This window comes from Schistosoma mansoni, chromosome W, assembly GCF_000237925.1.
Source record: "Schistosoma mansoni strain Puerto Rico chromosome W, complete genome".
NCBI lineage: Eukaryota > Metazoa > Platyhelminthes > Trematoda > Strigeidida > Schistosomatidae > Schistosoma > Schistosoma mansoni.
The window spans coordinates 14,713,728-14,730,679 of record NC_031502.1 but is presented as its reverse complement, the minus strand read 5'-3'; the positions used below and the strand labels follow the sequence as shown (position 1 = coordinate 14,730,679).

Genomic DNA, 16,952 nt, shown 5'->3' with positions numbered 1-16,952 from the left:
ACTTCAACAATCAGAGTTTTATCACAGGACTGTCTCTAAAAGGAGTGTGACCGGGTTCATATTTTAATATTTTCAAAAGGTGGATAAGTATTTGTCGAAATCCATACCTAAAATCGAAGGACTATGATATGAAGAATACACGATGAACATTGATCGCCAAACTGAGATAGTCAAATAGAAAGTTGATGATTTGACCTAGCTTCGAATTTAAGGGAAATAGGAATAAGAGGAAAATATCGATTGGGCGAATAAAACACACTCTCAAGTGTGGAGATGGATTTTGTGCACAAATCTGCAGCTAGTGCAATTTGATGTGAACTATCTATCGATTGGTTGATGACTGGACAAGGATAGTAAACGTTTGCCAAATACATACTGAAGCTGAGATTATTTCCGTCATATGCGGCAACCACCATTTAAATTACTATTCTTTGACTCTAGAAAAGCCATATTTATCAGTGACTGGTAAATATCTTTACCAGTCATTTTAGTTCGTTAGCTGATTGGTAGCAAACAACCTAACGAATCATTTTTATTGAATCTCAACGAGCCAAATTGTTTTATTTGATCAGAGAAAAATAACATTAATACTAACATGCAAGTTGTTAAGAAAGTGTTTGTTGAATAGAAAACTTCGTCAAGATTAATAATCCTTAGGTCTTATCTTTTTACCGGAGGTTCGATTCTTATGTAACTCTCAAAACGTAGTATATTTTACTTTTCATTACAATTCTTATGCATAAAAGCTTGAAACAAATAACAGCGGACCTATGTCAGCCAATTTATGGAATAAAATACATAAAATTAACGAGTTTAAATCTCAATTATCTAAAGCAATTAGCGATGTAGACAGATTGAAAGAACTAGCTAAATGGGAAAACGACAAACTTGAAAATCAAATCAATGCAGAGACACTTCGACGGTATCGGAAGGCGAAATCCGAGGAAGCTGAAGAACTTAGTAAGAAAAAGTAAATTTACAGTTAGGGATAAAATAATATCAACTCTGAAACTTCTAGAGAACATTTAAAAACTGTACTGATGAACGATGAAAGAGCAATTCTAAAAGAGTGTAAAACAGCAGGTGAGGAAAAAGCTGAGCGTCTGAAGTCTATGAGGGCACAAGCCGAATTGCTAGAAAAACAGAAGAAAGAAGCAGATGAAAAAATTGCTCTTGAAAAGTATGACCAGCGTCTTCGGTAAGTGAAAGGTATTTAATAATTCAATTCGTGCTACATTTATTGATGTATTTTGTTGCTCGTATAAAAACCAAAAGTAGGATTGTTAAGAACTCAGGCATGTATTCAAACTTTTAGCGAATATCATTTTGGGTTTTTGTATGCGAAAGGTACCAGGTTTGAGTCTTGGTCCGAACTACAATACTAGAATAGATGTACAAATAGCTAACGGATTTCAAATGGGATTAAACGCGAGTCTTGAAATCTACTGTTAGCCTCAAGTCCATACAATCTACAAAAACCTGCGAGAATACCTATGTCAAGACATTCAGCACCGGGTGTATATATCAACAAAGACTGATCAAAGTTTAGTCAAAATTATCAACAAAAGGCTAATTCAGGTTCTTTCTAACAATGATATAAATTAAATATTTGTACTAAATCAGTGGTATGTAAAATTAAATTCTGAAGCTAACCATGTTAACAGATTAAATTAGGGAGGCATCCAAGAAATAGGAATAAAATGAAATACGATATAGATGAACTGTTAATGAAAATTGAAAGTATCAAAGGGTATCTTCGGATACTTTGTATTGTATTGGTGATATGTGGGGCTACTTTTCTATGATCTTACAAAACTCTATCAACGTGAGGTCCAACTAAGAGGGTTAATAGACTTCACAATTACACATGCGCTACTAAGATTAGGCTTGAGTGTGATTGGGTTGAGACAACTAACTTATGCTGTTGGAATCTGGACCATTTTATAAAAGGAAGCATATTAGGATTTTAAGATGTTCAAGCCAGTTTCCTAATTTTCAGTGCTCACCAAAGCACAACTTATTTGGACGACAGTTTTATTAGCTTAGAGGCTTTTTAAAACCCCGGAGTACAAGACGCTAATGGCTCCAAACGTGATTGTTCTCAGGGTCCTTTGGTTTCGTATTGAGCACAATAATTTTTAACTACTTCAACTAAATACCACGTTTCACATATTCAAACCACATTTAGAGGTTAAACTACCTTCAAGTTGAAAACTCTCTGCATGTAAGTTAGTGACCCAGTGGTTGTTAATGAATATTCTCGAGATAAACATTCTGAAATTTCCATCAGAAAACTTGAACTGTGGAGTCTGATCAATCGAAAGTAAGACAGATACGCACCAGTGATTTTTAATAGTGGTTCAGTTGTGCTGTTAATTGACCAAAGTTGAAGGATGTAGGGGCGTTGGATTCCAAATCTGATCGATTTGTATTAAGCTCATTTCAATTTGGTGACCTGGTGTCTGACTCCAATTGGATCGTATAAATGTTATTGAAATATACATATCGGCCATCCTCACATATAGTTATCGACTTAGATCACATTAGTGAATACCGGAATTAAATAAGTCAAATAGGAGAATGAATTTCGAACACGTATATTTCATACAATCGTTGATTCAGACAAATGAGCAAAGAAACGAAGAGAAGAGAGCAAAGCGAAATGACGCGCGGCGGAGAAGGCGTGTGAGCCAACCCAATTTAATCAAGCGTTAGTCAATATTTATAACCAAACAAAAATAAGTTACAGACATGTGATGAGTAGGATAGGCAATACACACACATACGCTTACATATAAAAAAATCAAGAATAATAAGCGAATAATCGACAAGGTCAAAACGTGACTCGAGAAAAATGGATAAACTGACCTGTCCAGAAGCTAGAATTAGTAACCGACACTACAGCAAGAAGCGAAAGTTTCTTGTTATACCCGTTGTACAGTTATTGTACCCCAATGAAGTCCTAAAACGTGGCGAGACCTCTATGTATTGTTTGAAGGTTCACGTTATCTCTTGAAGTCATACAGTCGTTAGTAAAAACAATTTTCCAAACTTACGAGTGGATTCATTGTGGAGAACGTTTGGTAGCTTACTACAAGTTTGAAGCAATATTTTACTTTCCAGATAAGATTCATGATGTGGTGACCCATCTAGGTTTCCCCGCTTAAAAATCACTTGTATTCCCATCTTTAGTCTTTTACAAGCATAAAATAGTCAGAGACATCAAGAAAAATCAACAAATATGAAAATATATGAACAATAACATGGATGACACGAGTTTGTTGGAAAAACGTGCGCGTAAGGCAACAATAAGTACTTACACCTACATTTTACCTACTACCATGACGCTTAAGAGAAGATAGTTTTCAAATAAACAAAGGAAGTTAGAACACCGATTTTGTTCACCTTTTTTCGTTCCAATGGGTATCAGGATGAACTGACACTAAGTTGTCATATTAAGCTTAGTAAATCCAAACACCTTACTGAGCATCAATAAACAATTTTTTAATGCCTAAGCGAACACATTCTATTGGATTCCCTGCTAAAAATTTTTTATCCTAAGTATGCCGTAGTAACCTCCATTTATTGGCGAATCAATTATAAAGGTAAACTATTTTTCTAAAAATACACTTGTGGGGATAATCAACATAGACTTATTTTGTAATTATTTACATTTCCTACAGGGGATTCTCTATAGCGACTGATTATATGTTAGGCTCATATAGGCCATTCTAGCTTCTGGACAGATCAATCGATTCATTTTTCTCAAACTACATTTTGACATTGTCACTCCTTTGCTTATTAACTCTGTTTTTTTAGTATAATCATATGTGTGTTAACTACTTACCCTATTCATCACGTGTCTGTAATTTCTTTTTGTGTGATTATAAATATTAATTTACGCTTGGTTAAAGAGAGTTGTCTCACTTGCCTTCTCCGTTCGGCTTCCCTCTTCTTTTCGTTTTCCTGGTTTTCTGTTAGTGCATGAAAGTAGTGCAGAATATATATGTCAGAATCCATTCTTGTATTGGGCTTACTTATTTCTGTTATCCCCTAACGCGGATTATATCGATAACTATATACGATCGTAGCTGGGATGTATATTTCAATGACAATCAGCAAACGATCTAATTGGAGTCAGATAAAGAGGCACTAGACACTCAGCGGTGTTTTTGAAGATTAAGAAATATGTTTTAAAATGACTATATGGTAAAAATAAATAGGTAAATATTCTTTGACGTCAAACTAGTAGAAGTTATATTTACAGTATCACTTCTTAAAAATAAGCCACCTGCTAACGGACAAGCAAGTTTAGCTTAAGATTGGGAGAGAAATTTACAAATAAAATAATTTTAAAAAGAGTGTCAATGAAAAATGAATAAAGAAAGTTCGTTGAACTTCATCTGTATTTACGACTCCTATCTTCCAAAAACCTAGTTTGTGAACTTTGGAGTGGTTTCTTCAAAGTAAAGTTTTTAAAAAATCGCTGCAGATATGAATATTTATTTCCTGTTACTTCGGACTACTTAATCATGGTTTAAGCCTGGTAAGGAACTTAATATTTTTCAATTTTTCCAAAATTTACACCAGTGAAGAATGTGCTGAATTACGTCAGGAATTAAGTAAACGTAGAGCTAATGAAATTGCCCATGATCTGTTAATTCAAATTGAAATGAAACAGAAACAAAATCTTCTGGAGAAACGCCAAAATGACTACTTAGATAAATTCGTATTAACTCACTCAAAGGATATGTCCAATGAAGCTGATGCACAGATGATTGTAGAAGGAAAAAAGTAATTTGTTTTTGAGTTTTTTATTTTCAGACGGATCGCAAACTTTTTAAAAGAACAGATAGAAAGAAAAGAGCAGGAGAAACTTGTAGAAAAGGTGGAGAAGATGAAACAAGCAAACGCTTTGGTAAATTAGCTATTTTTATTATCATAAATAAACATTTAGTCAACATGTCAGTTTGATTACTTCATTTACTAGGTAAAGGTTTCTTAAAAATCCAGCTGAAATTATGTTCATAGTAAAGAGATAGTTGAGCGTTCATCATATTAGATTTAAGCACCCAGTGCGAAAGATATTTGCAAATTAGTATTTTTCATAAGGGTTCATCAGTTATAAGTATATTGAATATCAACATTTAGTAAGCAAACATCCTGAGAATAGTTGTTTGTGCAAATTACGTATTTCAGGTCCTTTATACGTTACAATTCATTAGTAGCACTTAAAATGATTAAATATTCGGGTTTAGATAATTTATTACAGAGGGTCATTTATGTAAACAAAAATAGGACGAAACGGTCGTCCAGTGCTTCCAGGTTTTCTACGGTGGTCTAGTTTCAATTGACTTATGATTTCAACTATATATAAGAATTCAAATTACTCAACCCACCGATTATATTCATATTTTAGTCAGAGATGTATGCAGGATTTCACTCCCAGATCAGAAGACCGATATGTTCATTTCAAATATTGATGTATAGAAAGTCAATTTGGATTGGGGAATATATTTATTTCCAAAGTTGAGATATCACTACTTTCATTGTCCAAAGACTTTATCCAAATGTGAAACAATTTGTACTAAGTACTAAGTAACTGGACCAATATATTTCTACATTTCGTTTACTGTGAGATTCCGTTTGATTCACTAACCAATACTATGTGTTTTATTATTATTCCAAAATCATTACTAGTCAATTATTCATAGTCTGCTCCGATCATGGCTACTTTCTTCCAGTTCGTTAAATAGCTATGATTTTCTATGTTAAGGTGTGATGTGGTCTAGTTAGTCATGTACATAGGCTAATGAGTGCCTGAGGTAGCTGCTGAGCTGGTTTATTGAAATACCACGTGTATTCTTGTCTACAGTCTTCTCTTTGGACTGAAGGCTTGGGACGACCAGAGTATATCATTGACCAAGATTAACGGCGCTAGGCTATAGTTGTTTCCTTATGAGTTATGTTTAGCATTACAATTATGTACTTGATGTTTACTTGCAATTCGATGATTCAGAAACAACTTTTCAACCTTCAATTTGCACTTTTATTCTTATTTTTACTTCATATAGAAACATATCAACACTGAATATCATTCATTAATAACTCATCTTACACATACATACACACACACAATTTATCCAGTCTCCTTTAATTCAGATCGTTGAACTATTCACTTGATTCTCATTCAACTGACTCATATTATACTGTTTACAAAAAATTCGACATCCAAATATGATTGGATTAAAGTAGTAGAGATTTTGTTATGATTGAATTCATTTAGTATAGTTTGTTTGAATCTTCCCATCGATGTGTTCGGACTGCAACTGGTCAGTCTCTAATTGGCATATGTGCATACTGTGCGTATTGCCTCGATATACCTTAATTCACAAGCATGGTAAGCAGTCCAGGACGCGCGTCCTGGACTCCACTGCTAGCCACTACCCATCTCTGCTTACCATGTTTTATTATGATTGTTAAAAAAACACTATATATTTCTTTGATGATTTTGATTATTTCCCTGAAGAAGTCCAGACAAGTTAGCTGGACGAAACGTTGGAATTATTTATATTTCAGTCGCTGAGACTATTTCAAATATGATTTTTTCACATATAATGAACTTATAGATGTGTGTTTTCTTCTTTATCTCCTTAAATTCACCAAGTGGAAAATTAGCTTTCAGATCTTTGTTCTATAGCTTATTTTATAAATTGTTTTCGACACGTTTTCGTTCATACTTTTAGTTTTATAATCATTCAGTGAACAACCTTTTGTATCTCCTTTTTATATTTTATTTTGATGACTTTCCCTTTAAATTTCGATAAACTCGTAGTATCTCTTTTAATGACTTAATAATTCCCAATTTTTGCTATCGATCACTATATGTGGAATGTAACTGTAAAAGCGATTGTACAGCTATTGTAAATGATATCGTTCAAACGAAAATTTTCTAGAGTGAAGCGTTTTAATTTTGTCTAATGATCCAGAGGATTTTTTCGTTGATTATTTATTTTCTTATTTAAATTTGGTCGAACATTCAAATAATCTCGATGATTTCAAAATATGCTGTCTACCAATCAAAATTATGGGGCACGATCTGTTTGTCTTGATAAATAAATAAACATTATAGATTATTTATGAGTCATATTAGGCTTTTATACTGGTTTACAATGCAGTAGCTTACTATTTTGATGACGTTGTCAGCTTGTACTATGTACTGAGCAGCCGTGTAGAATTCAGCTGAATTTTCGCAGACTTACTTACTTACGTCTGTTACCCCCGATGGAGCATAGGCCGCCAACCAGCATTCTCTAGCCCACTCTATCTTGGGCCTTCCTCTAGTTATATCCAATTATTGTTCATTCTTCTAATGTCTGTCTCCATTTCTCGGCGTAATGTATTCTTTGGTCTTCCTCTCCTCCTTTGGCGTTAAGGATCCTAAGTGAGGGCTTGTCTTGTGACTCAATTGGGTGCTTTCCTCAGTGTGTGTCCTATACACTTCCAGCGCTTCTTCTTGATTTATTCCTCCACTGGAATACAGTTTGTTCTCTCCCACAGTAGGTTGTTGCTGATAGTGTCTGAACAACGGATCCGAATTATTTTGCGTAGACAACTGCTAATAAGCACTTGTATCTTCCGGATGATAGGTTTCGTAGTTCTTCAAGTTTCCGCCCCATACAGTAGAACTGTCTTAACATCTGATTCGAAAGTTCTGATCTTGGTGTTGGTTGACGATTGTTTTGAGTTCCAGATAATCTTCAGTTATAAATATGCTTCTCTTGCTTTGCCGATCGTTGCCTTCACATCTCTATTCGATCTACCTTGTTCATCAATGATACTGTCCAGATATGTAAAGGTTTTTACATCATCCAAAGCTTCTCTGTCAAGTGTGATTCTATTGATACATGTTGTATTCTATCGGAGAGTCTTGCTTTTCCCTTTGTTTATATTGAGACCTACTGCTACTGAGACTTTTGCTACATTGATCGTCTTCTCCTGCATTTGTTGTTGCGTGTGTGATAGAAGAGCCAGATCATCTGCGAAGTCTAAATCGTCCAGCTGCGTCCTAGCTGTCTATTGTATCCCGTGCTTCCCCCCAGACCTTGACGTCTTCATAATCCAGTCAATCACCAGGAGAAAAAGAAAGGGTGAGAGTAAGCAACCTTGCCTAACATCGGTCTTTACCTCGAACGAGTTGGTGAGTTGTCCTCCATGCACGATTTTGCAGTGTAATCCATCATAGGAATCCCGTATGATATTGACTATTTTCTCAGGCACGCCTTAGTGTCAAAGAAGCCTCCATAGTGTTGTCCTGTCCACACTATCAAATGCATTCTCGTAGTCAATGAAGTTGGTGCATAGTGATGAATTCCATTCCATTGATTGTTCCACAATGATTCATAGAGTTGCGATTTGGTCGGTACACGAACGATTCTCACGGAATTCAGCCTGTTGGTCTTGAAGTTGGGCGTCTACGGAGTCCTTCATTCTGTTTAACAACACCCTGTTGAAGATTTTTCCTGGTATTGAGAAAAAAGTGGTGCCCCTGTAATTCTCACACCTGCTGAGATCGTTTTTCTTTGGTATTTTGATCAAAAGTCTTTCTTTCCAGTCAGTTGGTACTTGTTATGCATCACAAATTTCGCTAAAAAGAATGTAGAGTATCTTTGTAGTTACTGCTACATCTTCTTTCAGTGCTTCTGCTGGAATGTTGTCTGGTTCTGCTGCTTTGCCGCTCTTGATTTGTCTGATGGCCATGCTGATCTCTTCAATTGTTGGTGGGGAAACATCGATTGGGAGGTCTATGGGTGCTACTTCGATGTTGGGTGGGTTCAGTGGAGTTAATCGATTCAGGAGTTCTTTGAAGTGTCCTACCCACCTGTCTCGCTGTTCTTCAATGTTGGTGATTACTTTATCTTCCTTGCTTTTCATTGTTCGTTTTGATTTACGGTAATTTCCAGCGAGTTTCTTTGTTGTATCATACAACTGTCTCATGTTTCCTTCTCTTACAGCCCTTTCCGCGGCCGTTACTAGATCTTCCACATATTTACGTTTGTTGGCTCTGATTCTCCTCTTCACTTGCTTGTTTTATTCTGTGCATTCAGCTTGTGCCTTGGATTTTTCTGTTCTTGTTCGGCTGATATTGAATGCTGCCTTCTTGTTCCTGCTTTCTTGAATCTTATGCAGTGTATCAACAGTGATCCATTCCTTGTGTCCCAGAACCTTCTGACATATTGAAGCGATTGCCTACTTGATTCCTTTCCAGTTGTTCTCTATAGTAGTTTCCTCTCCATTGAGTAGATCATTGAAGGCCTGCAACCTGTTGCTGAGGGCTATCTTGCATTCGTTGAGTCTGTCAGTATCTTGAAGAAAAGCTGTATTATACTTTTGTGATGTTGTCCGCCCTGTTGTCCAGTGCTTCTTGAGTTTCAGTTTCATCTTGGTCATCAGCAAGTGATGACTTGAGGCTATATCAGCTACTCTCTTGGTTCTAACATCCTCCATCGTCCTTCTGAACTTTTTATTGATGCAGATATGGTCGATTCGGTTCTGTATAGTATGATTCGGCGAAGTCCATGTGACTTTGTTTATGCGTTTATGTGGGAATATGGTGCCGCCTATGATCAGTTTATTGAAGGCACATAGGTTTGCAAATCTCTCACCATTTTCGTTCCTTTCTTCCAGTCCATGTCGTCCCATTATATATTCATATCCAGTGTTGTCCATTCCAACCTTGACATTTATGTCTCCCATCAGAATTGTTAAGTCCTTTGTTGGGCATTTCTCGACGATTGACTGCAGCTTATCGTAAAATTGATCTTTAACGTTTTAATTGTGATCGTTGATAGGCGCATAGCATTGGATGACGTTCATTGTAATGCCTTCACTCTTTGTGTTGAAGGAAGATTTGATGATCCTTGGTCCATGCGATTCCCATCCTATAAGTGGTTTTTGTGCTTGTTTGGATAGCATCAGTGCAACGCCTTGTGTATGTGGGGCATCTTCTTTATGGCCGGAGTATATCAGTAGCTCTCCTGAAGCTAGTCTTTGTTGTCCAACCTGTGTCCAATGTGTTTCACTGATCCCAAGCACCTCTAGGTTGTATTTCCTCATTTCTGCAGTAATTCGGATGACTCTCCTGGTCTCTCACGTTGTACGAGCACTCCGTGTACCTAGATAAATGGTTGCTCTGGTTGTCAGAAGGGGCATCAGCCCCATAACTTATGAAAGAACTCGGCTTTCATCATGAGACGTCATAACTCTTCTAAATGAAGGCCTTCTAACTCCCAGGGCAAAGTTGAAATGGTTTGAATTAGTTTTTCTGGTTAATGTTTTTTAGCGAGTTAGTTTTCTACGGGATGGGGTCGCTAACCCCATACTTAACGCTTCTCCTTTATCCGGGCCTGGGACCGGCAGTAACCCCAGAGGAGCTCCAGGCGGAGGTTTTCGTAGAATTAGCGGTTAAAATAATTTACTATATAATATTTCCGATCCAGAGTACACTGAAGTAAATAAATGTTGCATCCCTCTGGAAATAATGTATTCTGTTTGTCTTAACCTGTCAGGAAGAATTAAATAAGCAACTAATGCAAGAAAAAGAAGATGAAGCAACAAAAAAGAAACAAAGGTTCTCTAAGATTAAATTGGACCTGGACAAGTGTTTACAGGAAAAACTATTAAGGAAATCAGAGGAACGCAACCAGGAAGCTCAGTGTAACAATTTATTAACCCTTTTAAATCAACAAGTAGATAAAGAGAGGAGTGGAAAGCAAAGGGACAAGGTAACGTATTCCAGAAAATGTATTTTTATATATTTTTATTGATAATGGATAACAGAGTTGTTTAGGTATGTATGAACAAGGTATAATAAATCAAAAACGTTTGTTACTAAATATGTCAAAAAAGTATAACATTTTTTTAAGCACACTTACAAAGTTTAGGAAAATTAAACGTTAGTGATGTTTGGTGTTGTATTTCATTATTTCTATAACATTTAATTGATTGGCAACATTCATTTCGCTTCATAAATTCTAGGCAGTGATTGTACTTACAGACAGATAAATTTATTTCATAAATACTTAACACTGAGGTGGCGGCAGAACATTTAGACGCTGCTGATGTGTTTTGTCAGGTAAACATTTTTTGTATATTGGAAAGATAGTCAAGCACCTTGTATTAAAACTCTCTGCATGTACTTAGAATTCTCTGATAAACGATGTGTAATAGCACTATGTACTTCAATCAATATTAGAACTAAACGTCCACAAATATAGCTATCGACTAATAACTTTTATATCGTGATTGCTTAATTTCAGAGTACGCTAATAAGAAATAAGTAAAATCACCATCACATTAATTGTTTACACTTCATGAATTGATTTTAACTTTCTTATAGTTAGCTCAGATCCATTCCCATCATAACTGTCGAATTTATTACCTTACCTTCTTGGCAAATTAACTGGATGTTTCTACGCCAAAAATCTTGCCGTGTTGTGTTTCTGAATTCAACAACTCAGTGACCTTTAGAGATCATCTACTGTAGGTTCATGGAAATTCAGATCGTAATTAATTCGTTTGTTTGTCATTGATTATCCACTACTAAGCGTAGTTGGTAGTCAAACACTACTAATTTTGGCCTGTTATGACAATTCTATTCGTTTTATTTTGATTTATTTATTCTTTGTAATTACCACAGACGTTTTGTATCTCAGTCAGAGAGGAACATGAAATCAGGTGTCAACGGTGTTCTAATGTTTAGTCCAGATACTGTATGATCAATGTCTTGGGCAAATAGAAAATCTTTCAGCAAACCTCATGAGGACCTTACTTTTTAAGTGGTGTCATGATGTGAACAAAACTGGAAAGTAATATCTACATGTCCCCAATAATTTTCAGTTTACAGGTACATCACAGTGATTTTCTTTGCCTCAAAACAACTGACCACCATAAAACGTAACATAATGAATGCTGTTAACTACCAACTGATTGAAAAGGAATTTATATTCTTAATATTAAGTTATGCTAAGCCATAATTCGTATGTTAGCGAACTAGTCTATGTCATTACCGAAGACAACGTGCTGAATGAGAGATAATATTTCTTTTCCTCTTCATTTTATTTTCTTTAAAGTATGATCACAAATTGCTGACCTGACAATGTGAAGGTAATCAGAAATAGAATTTGATGAAAAAAGGTTTTTTTTCATGGTTTTAAATAGCCCAAATGAAAAAAACTAATTCAATCATTCGACTTTTAGGTTACTTTAAAGAAAGAGGCGTTACAGTATTTAGAGCATGTTCGTGATTCAAAAGAAGCTGAAAAGAATTTTGAGAAAGAAATGAGCAGAAGTATTGACGAATGTATTGCAAAGCAACAAAACCTTGATCACCACAAGAAAATGCAGTTTCTAATAGCTAGAGAAAACCTGAAAAATGATGTAAACGAAGTATGTCGACGACAAATAATGGAAAAAAGTTAGTTGTATGTCTTTATATAGTATTTTAATATATTTATCAAAATGGTATTCCATAAATATTTGTTAATTTTTCTGTTGTGTGCCTTGAAATATCCCTAGAATGTTTGTAAATGTGTGGGAACTTGTTAAAATAGCCTGAGACCCTTACTAAGTCCAACAAATATTGACATCTACTTCATGATATGGCCATCGGTTCCAAGCTGCCTGGTGGAAGGAACGTGTTGATTACAAGTCGTATTGCACAAGTAATGCTAGTGGGTCTCGAATGACACAGGTTTCATTTAATAGGGATAATAATCCCAACGGATAAACGTTTGAGTTCTTTTGTTAAGTGATACGTCTTGTAGGTTGGACGCTATATTCAGATCCTAAGCTATTCTGATAACCCCAGGCTAGAACTACTCAACAACTTGAACACCAGAGAGAAGACACGAGTATGAGAGAAACACTTTACTGCAATGTTCGTTTTTGTACAGAAAATCATAGGTATTTATAGATGTTAGCGTATGTTAAATCAACATCCTATTTCAGCCAATCCATCAACGACATATATTGCTACCGACCAATGGTAGCACGCCACGTTGGAACCCTAGAATGTTCCATCGTACTCTGATTGGCTGGTACTCTTTTTGGGCCTTTGGAGGCTCTGTTAGAGTTCTCCGGAAGCCGACTCAACATTAAGTCCTTGAGAAAATGAAACAATTAATTGTCCTGGGTACTGGTGATTCATGAGTTGTTTTGAAAAACATGAATGACCTCACTAGTTTAGCATTCAGTTAAAATATAACCAAAAGATGAAAAACTATGATCTCGGATTGTACTAATTATCTGACTAAAAGGTATCAAATTTCAGTCATAAAACTTCTTCCACGTATTTCATGAATAAAAACAGGCATGCAATTTTTCTTCTGATTGTCTCAAGTGGTCAGTTTGTGGGATCTGTGTAATGTCACTGGTCTTTTGTCAAATTATTTGTGGGGATGAACTTATCCCTACCTTGAAGGACTGATCAATGATAAAACTGTTTCACGAGCTACATTCAAGTCATTTATAAACAACTAGGGTTGACCATTGCAAGCCATGGTACTGGTGAAAGCCGAAGTTGATTGCTTCTCGCCCAGTTGCATGCTCTGTATATCTAAGTAAAACGTTTAAGTGGCAAGATTTTATTCGCTTTCTGAATTTTCCTGTACAAGCAGAATAGCCGTAAAGATGACAGAGGTAATCAGGATTCTACAATGCTTTTGTTTGTAGCACCTTTATAGTTTGAAGAAATCAACCCAGGTAAACGAGAAGTCCGGGATAAACGCATTCGAAGATATATCTGTAAGGTTTTCGAGACGTAGAGAACTGTTTGATCTAATCTGGCTAGTAGTTGCGAGGGATGCGTAGCACGACGTGCTCACTCGGGATTTGAAGCGGATGCACTATCAAGCGCTTACAGTTAAGGTGTGTTCAGTAAACCACTGAGGTCAGCATCAATGTCGAAGACTCATAGAGCTATTTATTTTGAGGATTCATTTTCCCCTACAGCCGGGCCGCCAAATTAGGTGATTTCAAGCTAAACAGTTACTGTGCATTGTAAATCCAACGTAAGATTAAATACTTTGCGCAGTCACACTATTCCTGTACTACTCCAGGATATCAACATCCACACTAAATCTCATGCAGCTAATGAATATGAGGTGACACCATTTTGAATTTGAAGTACGGCCGGTGAATGTGATCATACTATCACCAGATTTTCGGTTGGTACTCTATACATAAATTGAATCACGTTACAGCAGAAACCCGATTTACGGTCAAAGATAGGAAGTCAAAGTATAAACTAAACAATTTTTTACTCAATACAATTGTAAGAAGATTATATTCGGTGATTGCATAGTACAAATTACCAATAGGAAGGGAACCACATATCAGATAGTTGGTAATCTTAGTGTCTGTTCGTCCTCAATGGCCATTCACATTTTACTTCCGCTAGTCATACGTTAAAGGTGGGGTGTGGTTTGAATTGTTAGTCAAGCTAACCGACATATAAGATTCTAACTCAAAATCGAGCTACTGAGTCAAAATTATTCACAGGCACCGAAACCGCAAATAATCGTCTCTTCATTACTGGAAAGTTTTTTTTGTACATTTACAGTAATTGTGTTTACTTTTGTTAGGGAAACTAAGGATTTTAACTGGCTACCACATTTAGAGTATGATTACAAACCATGTACTCAGTTTTCTACCTGATAAGTGAGTATTCATCGCATAGCAGTCACTGTACGTACTTATGTAAGGTACAAGGTTATGTCTCACTATTTGTTTTTTTCCAGGAAAAAAACACGACGAAGAAAATCTGGAACGCATAGAAGAAGGGAAACAACTTAAGAAAATTATTGAAAGAATGAAGTTGGATTCCAAACATGAGCTACACTTGCGACGCCAGAATATTTTGACGTATCGTAACGGCTTAGAACGACAAATCGCTGATCAACGAATTAGATATCAACAACTAATAGCTGACAATGAACGGGAATTAGAGAAGAATAAGAAAACAGAGGAACAGCTCACCGAACTTGTGCATAATATTGTTTATTCGAATGAAACTGACTACAACAGACACCCATGGCAAAAACTGTTAGCTACTGGTCACAGGCCTATTCCAGTATGGGATGGTGAACTTCAAATATCGAAATTTGCAAGTGCAAGGTTTTAGACCGGAAAATCAATACTATCAAATGTATTTGATTGTTTTCACCATAAATTTAAGAGAAATTATTACTATTGTTATTGTAACTGAAACAAGTTAAACCATGTAATTTTATTGAAGCATTATGGTGTCATCTATTCATTAAAAATGAAAAAAACCCATTTGTTCTGTATGCCACTTTCCATATCTATAATTGTTGGTCACAATATTAAAGGTAAAGTATCAACCGAAAATCTGGTGATAGTATGATCACATTCACCGGCCGTACTTCAAATTCAAAATGGTGTCACCTCATATTCATTAGCTGCATGAGATTTAGTGTGGATGTTGATATCCTGGAGTAGTACAGGAATAGTGTGACTGCGCAAAGTATTTAATCTTACGTTGGATTTACAATGCACAGTAACTGTTTAGCTTGAAATCACCTAATTTGGCGGCCCGGCTGTAGGGGAAAATGAATCCTCAAAATAAATAGCTCTATGAGTCTTCGACATTGATGCTGACCTCAGTGGTTTACTGAACACACCTTAACTGTAAGCGCTTGATAGTGCATCCGCTTCAAATCCCGAGTGAGCACGTCGTGCTACGCATCCCTCGCAACTACTAGCCAGATTAGATCAAACAGTTCTCTACGTCTCGAAAACCTTACAGATATATCTTCGAATGCGTTTATCCCGGACTTCTCGTTTACCTGGGTTGATTTCTTCAAACTATAAAGGTGCTACAAACAAAAGCATTGTAGAATCCTGATTACCTCTGTCATCTTTAAGGGCTTTTGCTTCAATTAGATGTAGATTAGATAGATAAGGTTCAACCTCCCTAGGACACTTTTGTATCCAGATAATCTGTTGTTTATGTTATTTGAGAAGATATGATAACTTCTGAGTGAGTAAAAAGCGTTTGAATCACTTAATGAAATAGTTTTTAGTTCTAGTCTTTTGGATCGATACTGGGTTACTATTCAATCTGTCTGCAAAATCGTCTTAGCGATATTTGTCTTCTTAATAACTTAGTAAACATGACGTATCTTCCTTCTTCGTTGACTGACTCATAGTTGTATAATATTCCTCTCATAGTATAGATACTTCAGTGAAGAATAATTAAAGATATGTCAGTTCCATAAATGTTGTTACGTCAGCGAAACTGAGGTTTGTTATGTCCCAAATGACATAACGCGTTTATCTACATCACTTTAAATAATCAACAAATGCCTATTCTTTATTCAGTGCAAGATATAAACACTAAATACTCTTCAACTTTTAGTCTTTCCGATTATGTCGGCTCTGAGACTTCCAGAGCGAAAAGACGTATGTGATTTGTCTATGTAAACTTTACTACGACTGAATCTAAAGTATTTTTGTACAAAAGTTGTGTAAGATGTTTTTTGGAACACTGCCCTCATCTTGACGATAATGTCTATAAAGCTGGCAGACTCAAGGCCGATTTTGTTTGAAGAGAATCGACTTAAAAGTTTTGTGGGTCGTATTTGAACTGTTTCATATGTGGTGACTTGCTTTTCTGGACAAGATCGCGATTGGTGCAGTGGAAACAATTGTTATTATAACCAATTGTACCAGTTATTGTTTTATCGTACTCGTTGTTGTTTGACTGTATCAAAGTCACTTCTCGTTCCGCTATCCATCTTGTTGGTTCGAACTTTCTTACACTTTGCTTTTATTGCCTGTAATCTTTGGCGCGTCTCGGTATTCCTTCGATACCACGAGACTGCCAATAAATATACTCTATCTGACCAGTTACAGTCTTCTGATTTGCGTGT

General features: G+C 36.0%; 1 protein-coding gene across 1 annotated transcript; it reads left to right on the top strand.

Annotated features, from left to right (window-relative positions):
• Nucleotides 1-770: 770 nt before the first annotated feature.
• On the top strand, nucleotides 771-15,181 carry Smp_174880 (putative fog precursor; the record flags this gene model as incomplete). Its single annotated transcript, XM_018788677.1, has 7 exons — nucleotides 771-970; nucleotides 1,019-1,198; nucleotides 4,591-4,794; nucleotides 4,825-4,918; nucleotides 10,569-10,784; nucleotides 12,259-12,475; nucleotides 14,799-15,181. 7 exons carry the CDS (start codon nucleotides 771-773, stop codon nucleotides 15,179-15,181), a joined length of 1,494 nt encoding a protein of 497 aa, XP_018654195.1.
• Between the last annotated feature and the right edge of the window lie 1,771 nt (nucleotides 15,182-16,952).